At 31.4% G+C, this 13,746-nt stretch overlaps 1 protein-coding gene across 1 annotated transcript in view; it reads left to right on the top strand.

Moving 5' to 3' along the window:
* LOC106461453 (bromodomain and WD repeat-containing protein 3-like) overlaps positions 1–13,746 on the top strand; it is a 56,414-nt gene that overhangs the window by 20,731 nt on the left and 21,937 nt on the right. Inside the window, exons 9-17 of the mRNA XM_013921276.2 lie at positions 603–703; positions 1,192–1,262; positions 1,465–1,568; positions 3,615–3,754; positions 4,436–4,589; positions 5,113–5,247; positions 5,716–5,844; positions 8,396–8,621; positions 9,358–9,564. Coding sequence (XP_013776730.1) covers positions 603–703; positions 1,192–1,262; positions 1,465–1,568; positions 3,615–3,754; positions 4,436–4,589; positions 5,113–5,247; positions 5,716–5,844; positions 8,396–8,621; positions 9,358–9,564 — 1,267 coding nt within the window. The remainder of the gene's footprint in view (positions 1–602; positions 704–1,191; positions 1,263–1,464; positions 1,569–3,614; positions 3,755–4,435; positions 4,590–5,112; positions 5,248–5,715; positions 5,845–8,395; positions 8,622–9,357; positions 9,565–13,746) is intronic.

Raw genomic sequence — 13,746 nt, 5'->3', positions numbered from 1 at the left:
TGTGAAGCATGATGTAGTTTGAATGTGTAATACCAATATACCATATTTAAATTACTAACATAAATATTGTTTCATCTACGACTGTATGTTTAAATCAGTTGAGTTCTGATACTGAAAGGCCTCAGTGGCATACAACAAATGTTATTTACACTTTTTTATTGAGAACTTCTGTTGGATTATTATAAGTTTTTTTGTAATATAACAAATGAAATGATATTAGCCAATTTTTATAAAGCATGTAGAGAATCTTAAAAGCAAGAAACAGGCCTTCAAGGAGCCAGTGTAGGAATCATAGACATTAAGCGATTGGTCATTGACTGCTGTAATAACAAGAGAATCATCAAGACTCCATCCGACCATCGTAACTTTCGTTCAGTTTCAATTTTGTATCTTCCCCTTCGTCAGGACGAACACTGAAATATACAATACGTTTTTATATTCTCTAAGGAATGTTTCAAATAATATTTGTTTTATACGTGGTATTAGAACTATCTATGGTTTAAACAAAAAGTAAAATTAAACATTAATAAAAAAAATATTTACTAGGATTATTTACTAGGTTTTTTATATTTTTAGCCAAGATTATGATTTTCTTTCTTCAGTTTTGTCCTTATCCTAAAGGCAGCCTTCACTACTTAATATCAACAGGGAATGATGGATGTGTGTGTTTCTGGCAGTGGAGCACAAAAACTACCATTTTCAAGTAAGAAATTAGTTCTAATACTGGGGAATTTTTTTTTGGAAGCATGTTCAGTATTTTTATTTTATTTTCCTTCTATTATATACCTGAAAAATATCATACATTTAATAGATTTTATTCTGTGAAGCAAAATCTTGAAAACTTAAAAGTTGTGTCGTTAGTTAATACATTATTTACAAATTATTAGAGAATCTTGTGTGCTCTTGTATAATATTCTGATTAATTCAAAATGCTAATTATTTAGGGGGAGTTAATAAAAAAATGTTACAAATTTTTGCACAAAGTGGCAGGTTTTTACAATTTTTTTATGTTATATTTGATGCCAAACTTACTGACATACAATTATAATAAAGTTTTTTAATTGATTTTGAATGTAACTCGGTAAAAGGTTGTGACATGCGTACTTTGACCGTCATCTGTATTCTAAAGGTTAAAGAAGCTATTATTATTACATCACAGTTTACTTGAAACAGTTAATCTGTCTTTTCTAGCCCAAAACCTCTTAAGTTTACAGAAAGAAACAGAGCTGGAGCCCAGATGATTTGTTCTTCCTTCAGCTCAGGTATTTTTTTTGTGACATTTGTGTATATGTTAACATAATGTTTTTCTGAAAAGTACATAATTCATATGCCATAGATCTTGAAAGGTTGACTTTAATAAAAGTATCTTACAAAATATGTAAATATCTATAAATATTTAGTCAATTTGTTATTCATATTTATTTTGATTTTTGTATTAAAATTCTCGTGGTTTATTTTTTCCAGGTGGTATTTTCTTAGCAACTGGAAGTACAGATCACCATGTTCGAGTCTACAATATTTTGGGGAACAGTGAACCTGAGAAAATCATGGAATTAGAATTTCATTCAGTATGTATGCATCAAAATAATAACAATGGTTCCAGTTAGTACAGGATATCTGAAAAGTCTGGAACAACAGGCTCTTCAAGGAATTTTACACAATGTGTTCCACATGCCGTCCTTGTACTTCGAAACAAGTTTGGATTAACAGGAGGATTTACTTGACTTTTTTTTTTTCATGCTTTGACAGCACCATTATCTGAAATTAAGAAAAGCTGCAAATCATCAATGGTTCCAGACTTTTTGGATGCCTTGTATATCAGTAATTGTTTTTTGGTTCAAAATGGCTTGTGCCTCAAAATGTATAATGTCTCTTGTGACATGCTACCTTTTATACCCTCTCTTTGTTAGAATGTTTACTGCTCACGGCTTATTGGATATAGTAGGATTTGGTCAACATTACAAGATTTTGTGAACGAAGCTCATTTTTCATAAACAATGTTTTATCCCAAAATTCCCAAAATTTTATGGGAAATTCAGCAATCTTCTAGATATCTCTTATGGAATTAATAATTCTTCAGAATATCGATATCTTTTAAAAATAAAGTATCATATTCTGCTCTTTAATTTCTAAACTAATTTTTCAAAAATGATAATAGTGTAGTTTACTATTACTCTTTCATCAGTATAAGCCCGTAATGGAAGGGTTAAGCTCTTATTGTAGTTAATGCAAACTATATAACAGTTTCCTATATACTGTAACATTATGGAATTGGTTTACTTGCATTAGTTCTTGTTAATCAGTTTGTCGTGTTGTTCTTTGTTTAAGCCTTACTACCATGAACTTTCTTATATATTATCTTTGCTCATACATTTTGGCTAGTTATTAGGGTTTTACTTTAATAATTACTTCTGGTTGCCTACTTCATGTTCTGCCCCCCAGTGGCACAGTGGTATGTCTTCAGACTTACAATGCTAGAATTCGGGTTTCGATACCCGTAGTGGACAGAGCACAGATAGCCTTTGCGTAGCTTTGTGCTAAATCAACAACAAGCCTGTTTCTTGTATGTAAGTTATTTTTTATCACATTTAACATGGTTATTTCAATTAAAATAGCAGTGTTTACTATTTATTGTACAGTTTTGTCATTCTTTTAACTTATAAACATTATTTTTCCTTGTGCTATCCTGCTGTCCCAATTCTAGTTAAACAGTAACATATTGTAGTAATTTATCTTGGATGTCAAGCTACTCTAAAGGAACTATTTAAAGGGTTTTACTTTACCTATACTGATGTCAAGTTCCCAAGGACAGAAATTTGGTTTTAATGCATGTACCGTATTAAATTACACTCTATTCTTTCTTTAGTGTTATTTTTATTAACGGTGTTGTTTAGAATGTTAAATATATATTATTATTTGTGATTGTTCTTATTATTATTATATATTTTTATTGTAACTATTATTTTGCATAATTAGCTTAGTATGTGGATTTAGAACTAACCTGAATATCCTTAAGATATTATTGGGATAATAGCCAAAAATTTCATTAATATCAAGATATCGAACTGAATAAATTCTAATCACCATAAGTAAAAACAGTATGTTAAATTAGCTATATTATTTATTGGGTACCTTGCTTTGATTATAAGTTAATATTAATTTTTCATCACTTTATATCCCTCAAGGAGAAAGTTTCATAATAACTGATCCTCATGAAAGAGCCCTGTTTTACTAATTTCTTGTCATCATGAATCTCTTAAAGATAAAGGCTGCAAACTTTACTTTTTTAAGAAAACGTTTGTTATATGTTTATTTGTCTATGGCACAGTGGTTATGTCTGCAGACTTATACTGCTAGAAACCTGGTTTTGATACTGTGGTGGGAAGAGCACAGATAGCCTAGTGTGTAGCTTTGTGTTTAATTACAAATAAAGAAAATATACTATTATAGAAATTACAAAATATTTTCTTGGTAGCTCACTTTTTGATGTCTTATATTATTTATGTAAGTAAGCTGTACAGAAAGTTGTTTGTTATATATTATTTTTCTATATGGATGTTTCTTGGTAATTCACCATCTTTCAAGAATATTCTGAATTTATCTCTTTCTTTCAGGATCGAGTAGATAGCTTACAGTTTAGCCACATAGGTTGTAGGTTTATTACCGGTAGCAAAGATGGCACAGCTCTTGTATGGTGGTATGAACGACAGAAATGGAACACCACTTGCCTAAAGATGACTGCTAAACTTCCAGGGTAACTTGAAAACATTATTTTATTTACATAATATAAATCTTGGACTGTAGATGCAACATAATAATCAAATCTAGTTATATTACAATAATATTTTTGTGTATTTAAAACAAAAGAGAGAATATATATCCAGTAATGGCTATCATTGTGTTACTAGAGGGCGTTACTGCTAAAAAATACTAATGGTAATATTGCTTTATCTAATGATCGAATAAAAAGATTCTGTTAAGAAAGCTAAAATATTGAAAGTAAGCTTATTTTTAAATATTTTCTGGGAAGTAGTGATGAAAGAAACATGATTTTTTTCACAGTATTATATCCAAGTAGATGTTACCAGAAGCTACCAACAACATTGGTTGGCTGAGTGAAAAATATTGATTTAACTTGCATGATGCAGAGTGTATAAATAATTGAAATAATTCTCAAAACTTGTTTAACTTTAGTTAAAAAATAACAACAATTCTACTCAATTTTAAAAGAATACTTTTTTAACATTTGTTTTTATTTAAATATTTTTTATGGGTAAATTTTTTTGTTTATTCTTCTATCTTACAGCATTATTTATGTTATTGTACATTTTTGCTAATATCTTGTTTGAACCATAAATAGTTCTAATACCATGTATAAAACAAATATTATTTGAAACATTCCTTAGAGAATATAAAAACATATTGTATATTTCAGTGTTCCTCCTGATGAAGGGGAAGATACAAAATTGAAACTGAAAGTTACAATGGTCGGATGGAGTCTTGATGACTCTCTTGTTATTACAGCAGTCAATGACCACTCGCTTAAAGTCTGGGATTCCTACACTGGCACCTTGAAGCACATACTGAATGTAAGCAGGCCTGTTTCTTGCTTTTAAGATTCTCAACATGTTTTATAAAATTGGCTAATATCATTTTATTTGTTTGGTTAAGGTTCAATTTAGAGTCCTCTAAACTCAATATTATACAGGTCAAGGTTACAGTATTCTGACACCATGCTAGTGAGTTATTTCAACTAACATATCTGTACACTGAGTGACAAAAACTTGATTGATATACTGGACTCTTTGTTGTTGTTGTTGTTAATTATCAGTTTGTAATAAATACGTAATAGTTTCACATGGGGCTCCAATTTATTATTTGAGTGATTTTTAGAGAACATTAAATATTAATTATCTTCCAGTGTCATGTAACTTGTATTTTACTAATTTGTTAAAAGTTATACTAACTATATCTTTACAAAGAAAACAAATATATTATACAGGATTTAAAACATAGTCCTTGGAAATGTGGAACTTCAATAGTCACTAGATAGTTCTAATACCATGTATATGAACATTAGATAAATAAGAACAAATATTAATTATCTTCCAGTGTCATGAAGATGAAGTTTTTGTCTTGGAAACACATCCGACAGATACAAGAATATTGCTGAGTGCGGGTCACGATGGTCGAATTGTATTGTGGGACATAATATCTGGGGTTGTGATAAAAAGCTTTTTCAATACAGTAAGATTTATAAATTTCCTTTTTTGATAAAGTTGATTGATTTGGGGTTCTTTTTTTACTTGTTACCATTAGCAATGTTTGTTTTAGAAAAAGAACAAAACTTACATTTTTTTATTATTTTTTAAAGAAATGGATTTTAAATTTCTTTCTTCATGTATAACCATGAAAATTATAACATAATATTTGAGTGAAACTGCTGTTGTAATGTTGATAAACATTGTAGTATTTCAGCATTTGGAACAGGTGTAGTAACATCCCAAATTTTGCCAAAGCTTAGTTCTTTAGTATAGGGTCATGGTAATGTTACTACATTTTTCTAATTTGTCTGCATTCACAACTGCCCTTCTTGATACTGTTTTCCTTTATTTATTTTGATATTTTGCTGGTTTAGAAATAAGGCCATTCTCACAACAAGTAATTCTTATCATTTCTGTAGTCACAATTGCATTTTCTGTTTTTTAACTTTAGATTGAAGGACAGGGTCACGGAGCTGTGTTTGACTGTAAGTTTTCCTTTGATGGACTTATGTTTGCCTCTACAGACTCACATGGTCATATTAGTATCTTTGGACTTGGTTCCAATGAGCGATACAAAAAGGTACTAATTTTTTTTCATAATTATTGACTTATTTATTTTTGTACTAAATATTATATAAAGTAATGTTCACTTATCTTGATATTAGTAAGTAATGCTTTCGGTGTATCTCTCCTTGTTCATAGTTACTCATTTTGATTTTAGTAAATATATTTCATAACATTAAACTTTGAAGTAAATGTTTATTGGGTTCTACGTATTTCAACCTCAATACCAGATATTTCAACCTCATTTTTATATATATAGATAACCAAATCATTTGTGGATGTTTGTTCTGCAGAAACCTTTTGTCCTCAAAACATATGCTAACACTGGTCCCTTGTGTTTAATTTTCAGATAGACCTGACAGATACTTCACCACTAGGGTTTGCTTCTTACATCAATTTTTGACCCTACTGGAAGAATTAATCCAACCACTGACTCACACACACACACACATGCCTTTTTTGTACATAATAATTTGCCAATAAGAAATGTACATATTAAATGCTACATCTTATTTGGCTAATAAGAGTCAAGTATTTTAACAGTGACATGGTATTATGTTAAACCTTTCCCTTCACAGCAGGATATCAATTTATGCGTATGTTTGTTGTGCCATAGAATCTACTGCGTGTGCTAGCTGTCTTTTTCCGAAATGATATCTTACCTCCTCTCCGAACGATATCTTACCTCCTCTCATAAAATAGCTTTTCTCAATTAGTACTGCCTTCTGTCGGTGCAACTTTTCAACGCTCACAACTATTCTTCCACCTCCTGCTTTTGCATATCCACATACGAATGGCCATGCAGCAGCTTTCCACCAATAGGAGTGTGACTCAACCCCTGTCATAACCAGCGCCCTCTTCACATTTGCAGTCGTTAATCACATCTCGATTAGCAGTACTATTGTACAGATGTGCCGGTTTTTCCTTTTTATTTATCAACATTTTACTTTCTACTACAGATTTAGTTTTTCTTTATTATTTATCTCAATTTTTGCATTTTGAAATTATGAAAGGTTGCTTTTTCAGGGGCCTTTTTAGCTAGTGTATTGTGGATCCCACTCTGTGGCAAGCAGTGCCTGACTAGGTATACTTTTTTTTGAAAATCCACACTGACCATCTTGTGACCTGATGTACAATTCCAGACACTACCAGGATTTGGTTGAAAACTCTGTCGATCTGGTAGCTCTGCTTTTCAAAATAAGGTATCGTGGTCACCCGTTGCACTTTCTCCAGTAATGCAGTCCTCTAGATTCTTCAATTTGTTTTTTCCCTCCTTTCTTCTGGTGAAGTATGGGAGTTCCTAGCTGCTGAAATTAGGGCAGTGGCATTCTGCAGATGACAATGGCGTATAGTTCACGACTGGGCCATCTCTGACCAAAACCAGACCCACCGGGAGTGTACCTCTCGAGGATAGTAGGAAGGAGAAATGCCATGGAAGAAAAAAGCAATCAGTCGGATATACAGACAGTAATACGGCGTAGTGCTATAACCAAAACTTGGTGGCATCTGCAATGGAACATCAGGTCCATGGCAGGAAGATTAGAATCATGCATTGATGCATTATGTCCTTCATACCACAGACCTGATGTACAATTGCAGATACCGCAATGTTTTGGCTGAAGCACTCTTCCGTGTCATGACTGTATATCCCTTTGGGCTGAGACGTTACTCCAGCAAAGTAATTCCTCACATGTGTGCTGGTAGGTATCCTTCCTCCTACCATGGACTGGATGACAAATGCCCACTGCCACCAAGTTTTGGACTAGAGATGCACCTCAGGTTTGCAGTCCCTCTTCCTACCATCTTCTGGACATCAGTTCCTGGCAGATCTGGTGTTGGTTGTAGCTGGATGCAGCATGTTTTCTTGCTTGTGCACGGCCTGGGTATCTTCCTCTTACTGCAGACTGGAAGTACCATACCCACTGCTGCCAGGCTTTGAACCGGAGATGTCATCCTGCTAGGACTTTCCATCTTCTTATCGTCCACTAGATGTCAATTCCCGGTGGATCTGGTGTTGGAAATGCTCACAAGTGGAGACGGATTTTGGTAAGGAAGGTCATCTTCCCTACCAATTTCCATTTTGAGGTAAGCAGTGGGTGATCCTCTGCCTACCAAGGAACTGATGTAGCATTCCAGATACCGCCTGATGTTGGATGAGGTCGAACTACCACTACAGTCTGTCATGCCCTAGCCACTCGACACCCAAGAGTCCCATTCATCAGTCATACATTTTCTGGAACTCCTTCATGTTTTTCCACTTTTTATGTTCACGACATAATAATGAAAGAGTGAAGAGTATACCTGGGTCAGATGTGGTGCAGTCTCCTATTATAATCTTTGAGTTTACATGCACCAAATTTGTTTATGTTGTTTCTTTAAAATACATTTGTTTCACTCAAGTTATTCTAGATTATGAGTATACGATTTAATAACTGATTTGATATAAGTCTAATTTGATGCTACGCACAACTTGTTTTGTAAAAAACATTGAACAGAAAATGATTCTAATACGTTTGCTCTTGTTTGTTATTTGTTTTTTTTCTTTTGTAATAAATTTTCTGTGAAAGGTGCCAGAGGAACAGTTTTTCCACACGGATTATCGACCACTGATTCGTGATTCTAACCAGCATGTCCTGGATGAACAGACACAATGTGCCCCACACCTGATGCCACCACCGTTCCTTGTCGATATAGATGGGAATCCTTACCCCCCTCACTTGCAGCGACTTGTTCCTGGAAGAGAAAATTGTAATGAGTCTCAGCTTATTCCATACATTGCTGTCTTAGCTGAAGGTAACTGTTGTTATTTACTCCTATTACTAGCTTATAGGGGCAAGAACATTTCAGTAGTCAGTATTTCAAATATTTTCGTGGATTTTTTTATATGTTTCCTGAGTTGTGATTGGTATCATGCTAAGATATTTCTTGAATTTTTTTTTTTATTAATTCTTGGATATTAACTTTATTAATTCTCTCTTATACAGGTGTTGAAAATGCTTCATTAAAATTTCTTAATCGTATTCTGAGACTATAGTTCTGAGAAAAGAAATCATCTTGTAATGACTTTTAACCAAAATCATGTATTAACAATATGATGTCGAAAATATAAAGTTGTTAGTGTTATCTAGTTGGCTGATATAAAGCGATTAAAAAGGCAAATAATGATAATAAGAATAATAATGAATACTGACATAACCTGTGGGCTTTTATAAAAGGAATTTATGTTAGTAGCATAAATAAGTTAAAAAATTTCTCAACTTTTCTGTATGATGTTCTATGTTCTGAATTTTGCTCAGGGTATTTTTATATGTAGAATACGAAAATGATTAAATCTGTACAGAATTGCGATCAATTTTGGTAAATCCAAAAATCATTAGATGCATTGTGAGCCGTGCATCAGGTGTACATGGAGCATGTGTTATTGTATTCATAGCAAGTGCATTTCTGTTAATGTATTTTTAAAGATCAAACAATTAGATAGAAAGATGAATTTGTAGTTTATTTGGTATTACCTACCACTGTTTCCAAGGGCAAGCAGAAATTCTCGAACCAATACGACCAGTGGAAAATGACCAACAGAGACGAACTATTGATGAAATGATTGAAAGACTTCAGCAACAGCAGAATGTTCGTCGAGTGAATCCCCCAGGAACCCCTGGAGGAGGAGGGCGAGAAAATGATCGAAATGCTCAAGGCCCTCTCTCACCTCGTCTGCTAGTCCAAAGATCATTATCTGGTAGGTATTTTGTACAGATGTGCATTGTAAACTATTCAGATTTGCATGACCTTTCTCTGATTAAACATTTAGTAATTCCAATTTTTTTTGTTATTTTATATAAGTTTGTAATGTCTTCCACCCATTACATAATTTTTTACGGAAAAATCAGATCAAAGTAATGTACCAGTGATAATGTAGAAATGTTTTACATATCGTTTTTGGTTTATAATTTAATCATATCAGATCAGCTGCTTAAAAAATTGAATTAAACTTTTGCCAAACAGTAAGAAACATTTGATACTTAGAAAGTAGGCTCAGGCTCACAAAAATAAGGATATCACATTGAATAAACCTGATAAAATTTAGTAGATTTTGAGAATGTATAAGCGACTAACTAACACAAACTAGCTGTTTGCATTCATATCTGCCCAACAAAAGTTTAAACAAATTTAAAGTAACAGCAAACACTGTGTCATCAAGAAAACTATTCCACAAGTTCATATACTTAACTTGGAAATATTTCCTTCCAAAGAACAGTTATAGGTCTTGATTCCAAAATCTTATTATTCCTGTTTTTTTCCATCACTTAAATAGTTTAGTGAAATCTCTAATAATTTTGAACATTTGAATCAATTCATCACTAGCTGTCCTTGTTGCTCAAACAAAATGTATGTAAGCAAATTATAATATTGAAAGTTGGAACAGGCTTAGAGTTATAAAGATAACAGTATGTTTCATTTGTTTAAAGTCTGCCTCAGTTTGTTGACATGGGTATTTGTGTGTCTGTGTATAAATGTAAAATGATTTCATTACTTTGAAATTATGTAGTTAATTATTTATTTTATTTTTAATGATTTTTTTTTCCAATTTCTCAATTCTTTAGTGCAAATGATTATTATGAAATTCATGATTCTGGTTTAATAGAGTAGTACTTTAATTTCTCTGTTACATTTTTCTACTTGAGTCTTTTATTTGCATATCAGGTTTGATCATTTGGAATACATGTTCTACTGGAAATTAGTACTCCAAATATGAAATTGTGTGGTTAAGTTTTCCAGGTTATGAGTATTTTCCAGTTATTTTCCAGGTTATGAGTATAGTAGGTTTTCAATTATGCTTCATAGTAAGCATTTAAGTATATGTTTTTTGGCTATTGATAAAATCATATGTAAAAGCAAAGATGAGATTAGTTTTAGCATAAGCTATCTAAAGCTTTATGTTTACAGATAAAGACTGTAAAGACTTTGTAAAACTCAATTTCAAAGTTGGATTTGTAGAGTTAAACATTTTTGTAAATTGAATCATCGTCATTCTATTCAACACACAAGTTTCTCAAGAAACCAGATTATGTTATTACTAATATGTCTTATCACTCTGGGATCGTGGGTGCATTATAAGGGTCACAATCAAATCCTTCTGTTAAGTTAGACAAGAGTTGTTGTTGATCACTGGATAAAAACTTGTTAGTATTTAGTATCCAATTAATTAATCAAAACTAGTACTAATTAATAATTAGGCTTAGGTCATCATATAGGCTATGACAAAAACTTTAAATCTAGTTTTTCGTTTTAGATAGTTGGGTGTGTAATCACTAAAGAGATTGTAACCAGATTTTTTTCAGGATTATATCTTCATTTTATTAGTTTTGTTTCTACCATTTGTAAAGTAAACCTAGTACAAGTTATTCTGAATTATGCTTACAGTATTGTTAGCCTGGAAATATCTCAATAATGATTTTATTGATGGTAATATCAGTGATATGTTGATCAAAGTGTACATCCTTAAATCTTGGGCTGATGTGCCTAAGAGACCTATAGTAATAATGTTATCTTATGTAGGACAACAACTGCAGAGGTTAAAGATAAGTTAGTTTCAATTTTGTTCATGTAAAAAAATATGCTCCTGTGGGTGTTACAACTTACAACTTTGATAGTCAGTCGAGCTAAGGATAAACAACAATTATAGATCTGAGAGAGTGATAATTAACAAAGAAATTATCCTCAAATTATAAAATTGCTGCTCTAGGTTCTTACACCAGATACAATTTGAGTAAACTTTTTGGCACTCGTCGTCACATCTGCATCTTTCTTGTATTAACTTTTTCTGTATGACTGAATCAAAGTGTACATCATGATCTTTTATAGCGTTACATTCAACAAACATGGAATGAAAATGTTTATAATTTAAATTCTTATATATTGTATAAATTATAAATTAATTTAAAAATGAAATATTTAAAACAACATCTCAATCTTAATTTTTATATGTCATGTGATGCATCTGAGCTCTGAATTTTTCACTTCAATATTTTCTAACTTTTGAAATAGGCTGCTGTAGTTCACAATCAATTAGGAACAAATCACACATAATTAAAAGAAAGAATGTAAAACCTAATACCTTTTTTATTTGCTGAGATATGAATAAATCTGTCAAACCAACCATATAAGCCTCTCCCTACCCTGACTTTCAAGATTGATTATTAATCAACTTATGTAGCTGAGAAACATTTTTATAACTTTGAGCAGATTCTCCTCTATATTATGTTTGTAACCATCCTTTTAAAGTTAGGAGGGAGGCTATTCACTTTATAGAAATACCTTGTGTGATCATGGTTTTACTGCTCTGAATGGCTAACAGAATTTTTATAAATCTTTTTATAGCTTATTCAGAAAGTTGGGTGAATTATTGTAGATATATTTTTGTTCTAAAATATAAATTTGAAAATTACAAGAATTTTTTTCAACACCCAAATTTGTAAGACTGAATGCTGCTTAGAGGAGAATGTCAAATATTTTTACTTGAGTAGAAACATTTCAAATACACAGTGACTAATAAAAATCCTTTACTTTTATATATGTATTTAATTTATTATTTTATACTTTTTAACAAAAGTAACTAAAATACAAAAATTAAAAACTTTTCAGCTTAGCCTAACAAAACGTGAGTAAAATGAAATGTCTAAAATTACACCACTTGAGCACTAGTACGAAATACGACATAGATCTCTTGCTGCAATATTATCTCTGTGGAAACAGCTAATTGACTCCTACTGTGATTTATTGCTTTTTACACAAGTGTTACTGTTCCAGTGGTACAAAATATGGTAAAACCACAAAATTACAAGAAAACAGATATGAAAAAAAGTTAACGGTTGAAAGCGTTAAGATAAGTAATTTGGAACTGTCTGATCAAAAATCACTGTACATTGATGATTTATGTTAGAAAATGAGATAAAATTTACAGTTTTACATAAAAAAAAAATTTGATATTCATTTAGAAAGTTTTAGGGGCTATGCAAATGAAATCTTAAAACTGTAAGGTGAAAAAAGTATTTTGTTTTTAGCAAACAAATTTAGATTTAGATTCAAACTGAATCTGTAAAAGCTTCTGAAATTAAGTTAAATCTTCAGTTGAAATACTTTATCAAAAAAGCTATTTTTTATGTGTGTTTGTATAATATATTTATAATATTCACTAAAAGCCTGCAAAGTTGTTTTAAGGTACACATAGTAAATTCAAAGTTATAATATGTAGTTTCAAGGTTTGTCAAATCGACCTCTTTTGTTTCTGTATAGCTAAGAAAATTGAAACTGTACACAGTACTTTAAATGAGGCCTAATTAAAGTTTTGTACATTATAATAAGTTTGTTACAATAAAATCAAAACTCCTATAAATAAACCTTAAACATCTATAGTTCTTTTCACCGTATCTAAATAATTAGTTGAACGTGTTGTTTGTTAATAATCATAGCTAAGTCCTTTTTTAAAACTCCGGTAATCTTCTCACATCTAAATTATGCACTTTGGAAAATTGGATTATTTTATACTACTTAGTGTTGAAACTAGTTTTCAATCTGTTCAGTTCATCTAAATTAAAACAAAGATCAATCTTTCTCAGCATTTTAGGGTTAACAGTGAAATGGAAGCCCTGAAGAAGAAATAAAAACAAAAAGCATTCAATTTGCCATCTCACCATTTTTTGTTGAAAAATCCATAGACCAAGATTTTGTGTGTGTGTACCCTTAGTTAGATTCTATTGGACTCAGTTAAAATTTAGAACATGGATAAGTTTATTTTAAGGAATGTAACTAGCACAGTTAATTGTTTTGGGACTTTTGTTATTCATCAGAGTCCAATAGAATCTAACTAAGGGTACACACACACAAAATCTTGGTCTATGGATTTTTCAACAAAAAATGG

The sequence above is a fragment of the Limulus polyphemus genome, unplaced genomic scaffold, assembly GCF_000517525.1.
Source record: "Limulus polyphemus unplaced genomic scaffold, Limulus_polyphemus-2.1.2 Scaffold964, whole genome shotgun sequence".
In the NCBI taxonomy this organism is placed as follows: Eukaryota; Metazoa; Arthropoda; class Merostomata; order Xiphosura; family Limulidae; genus Limulus; species Limulus polyphemus.
Note: the sequence above shows the minus strand (reverse complement) of the source record. Positions and strands in the feature narration are given on the sequence as shown.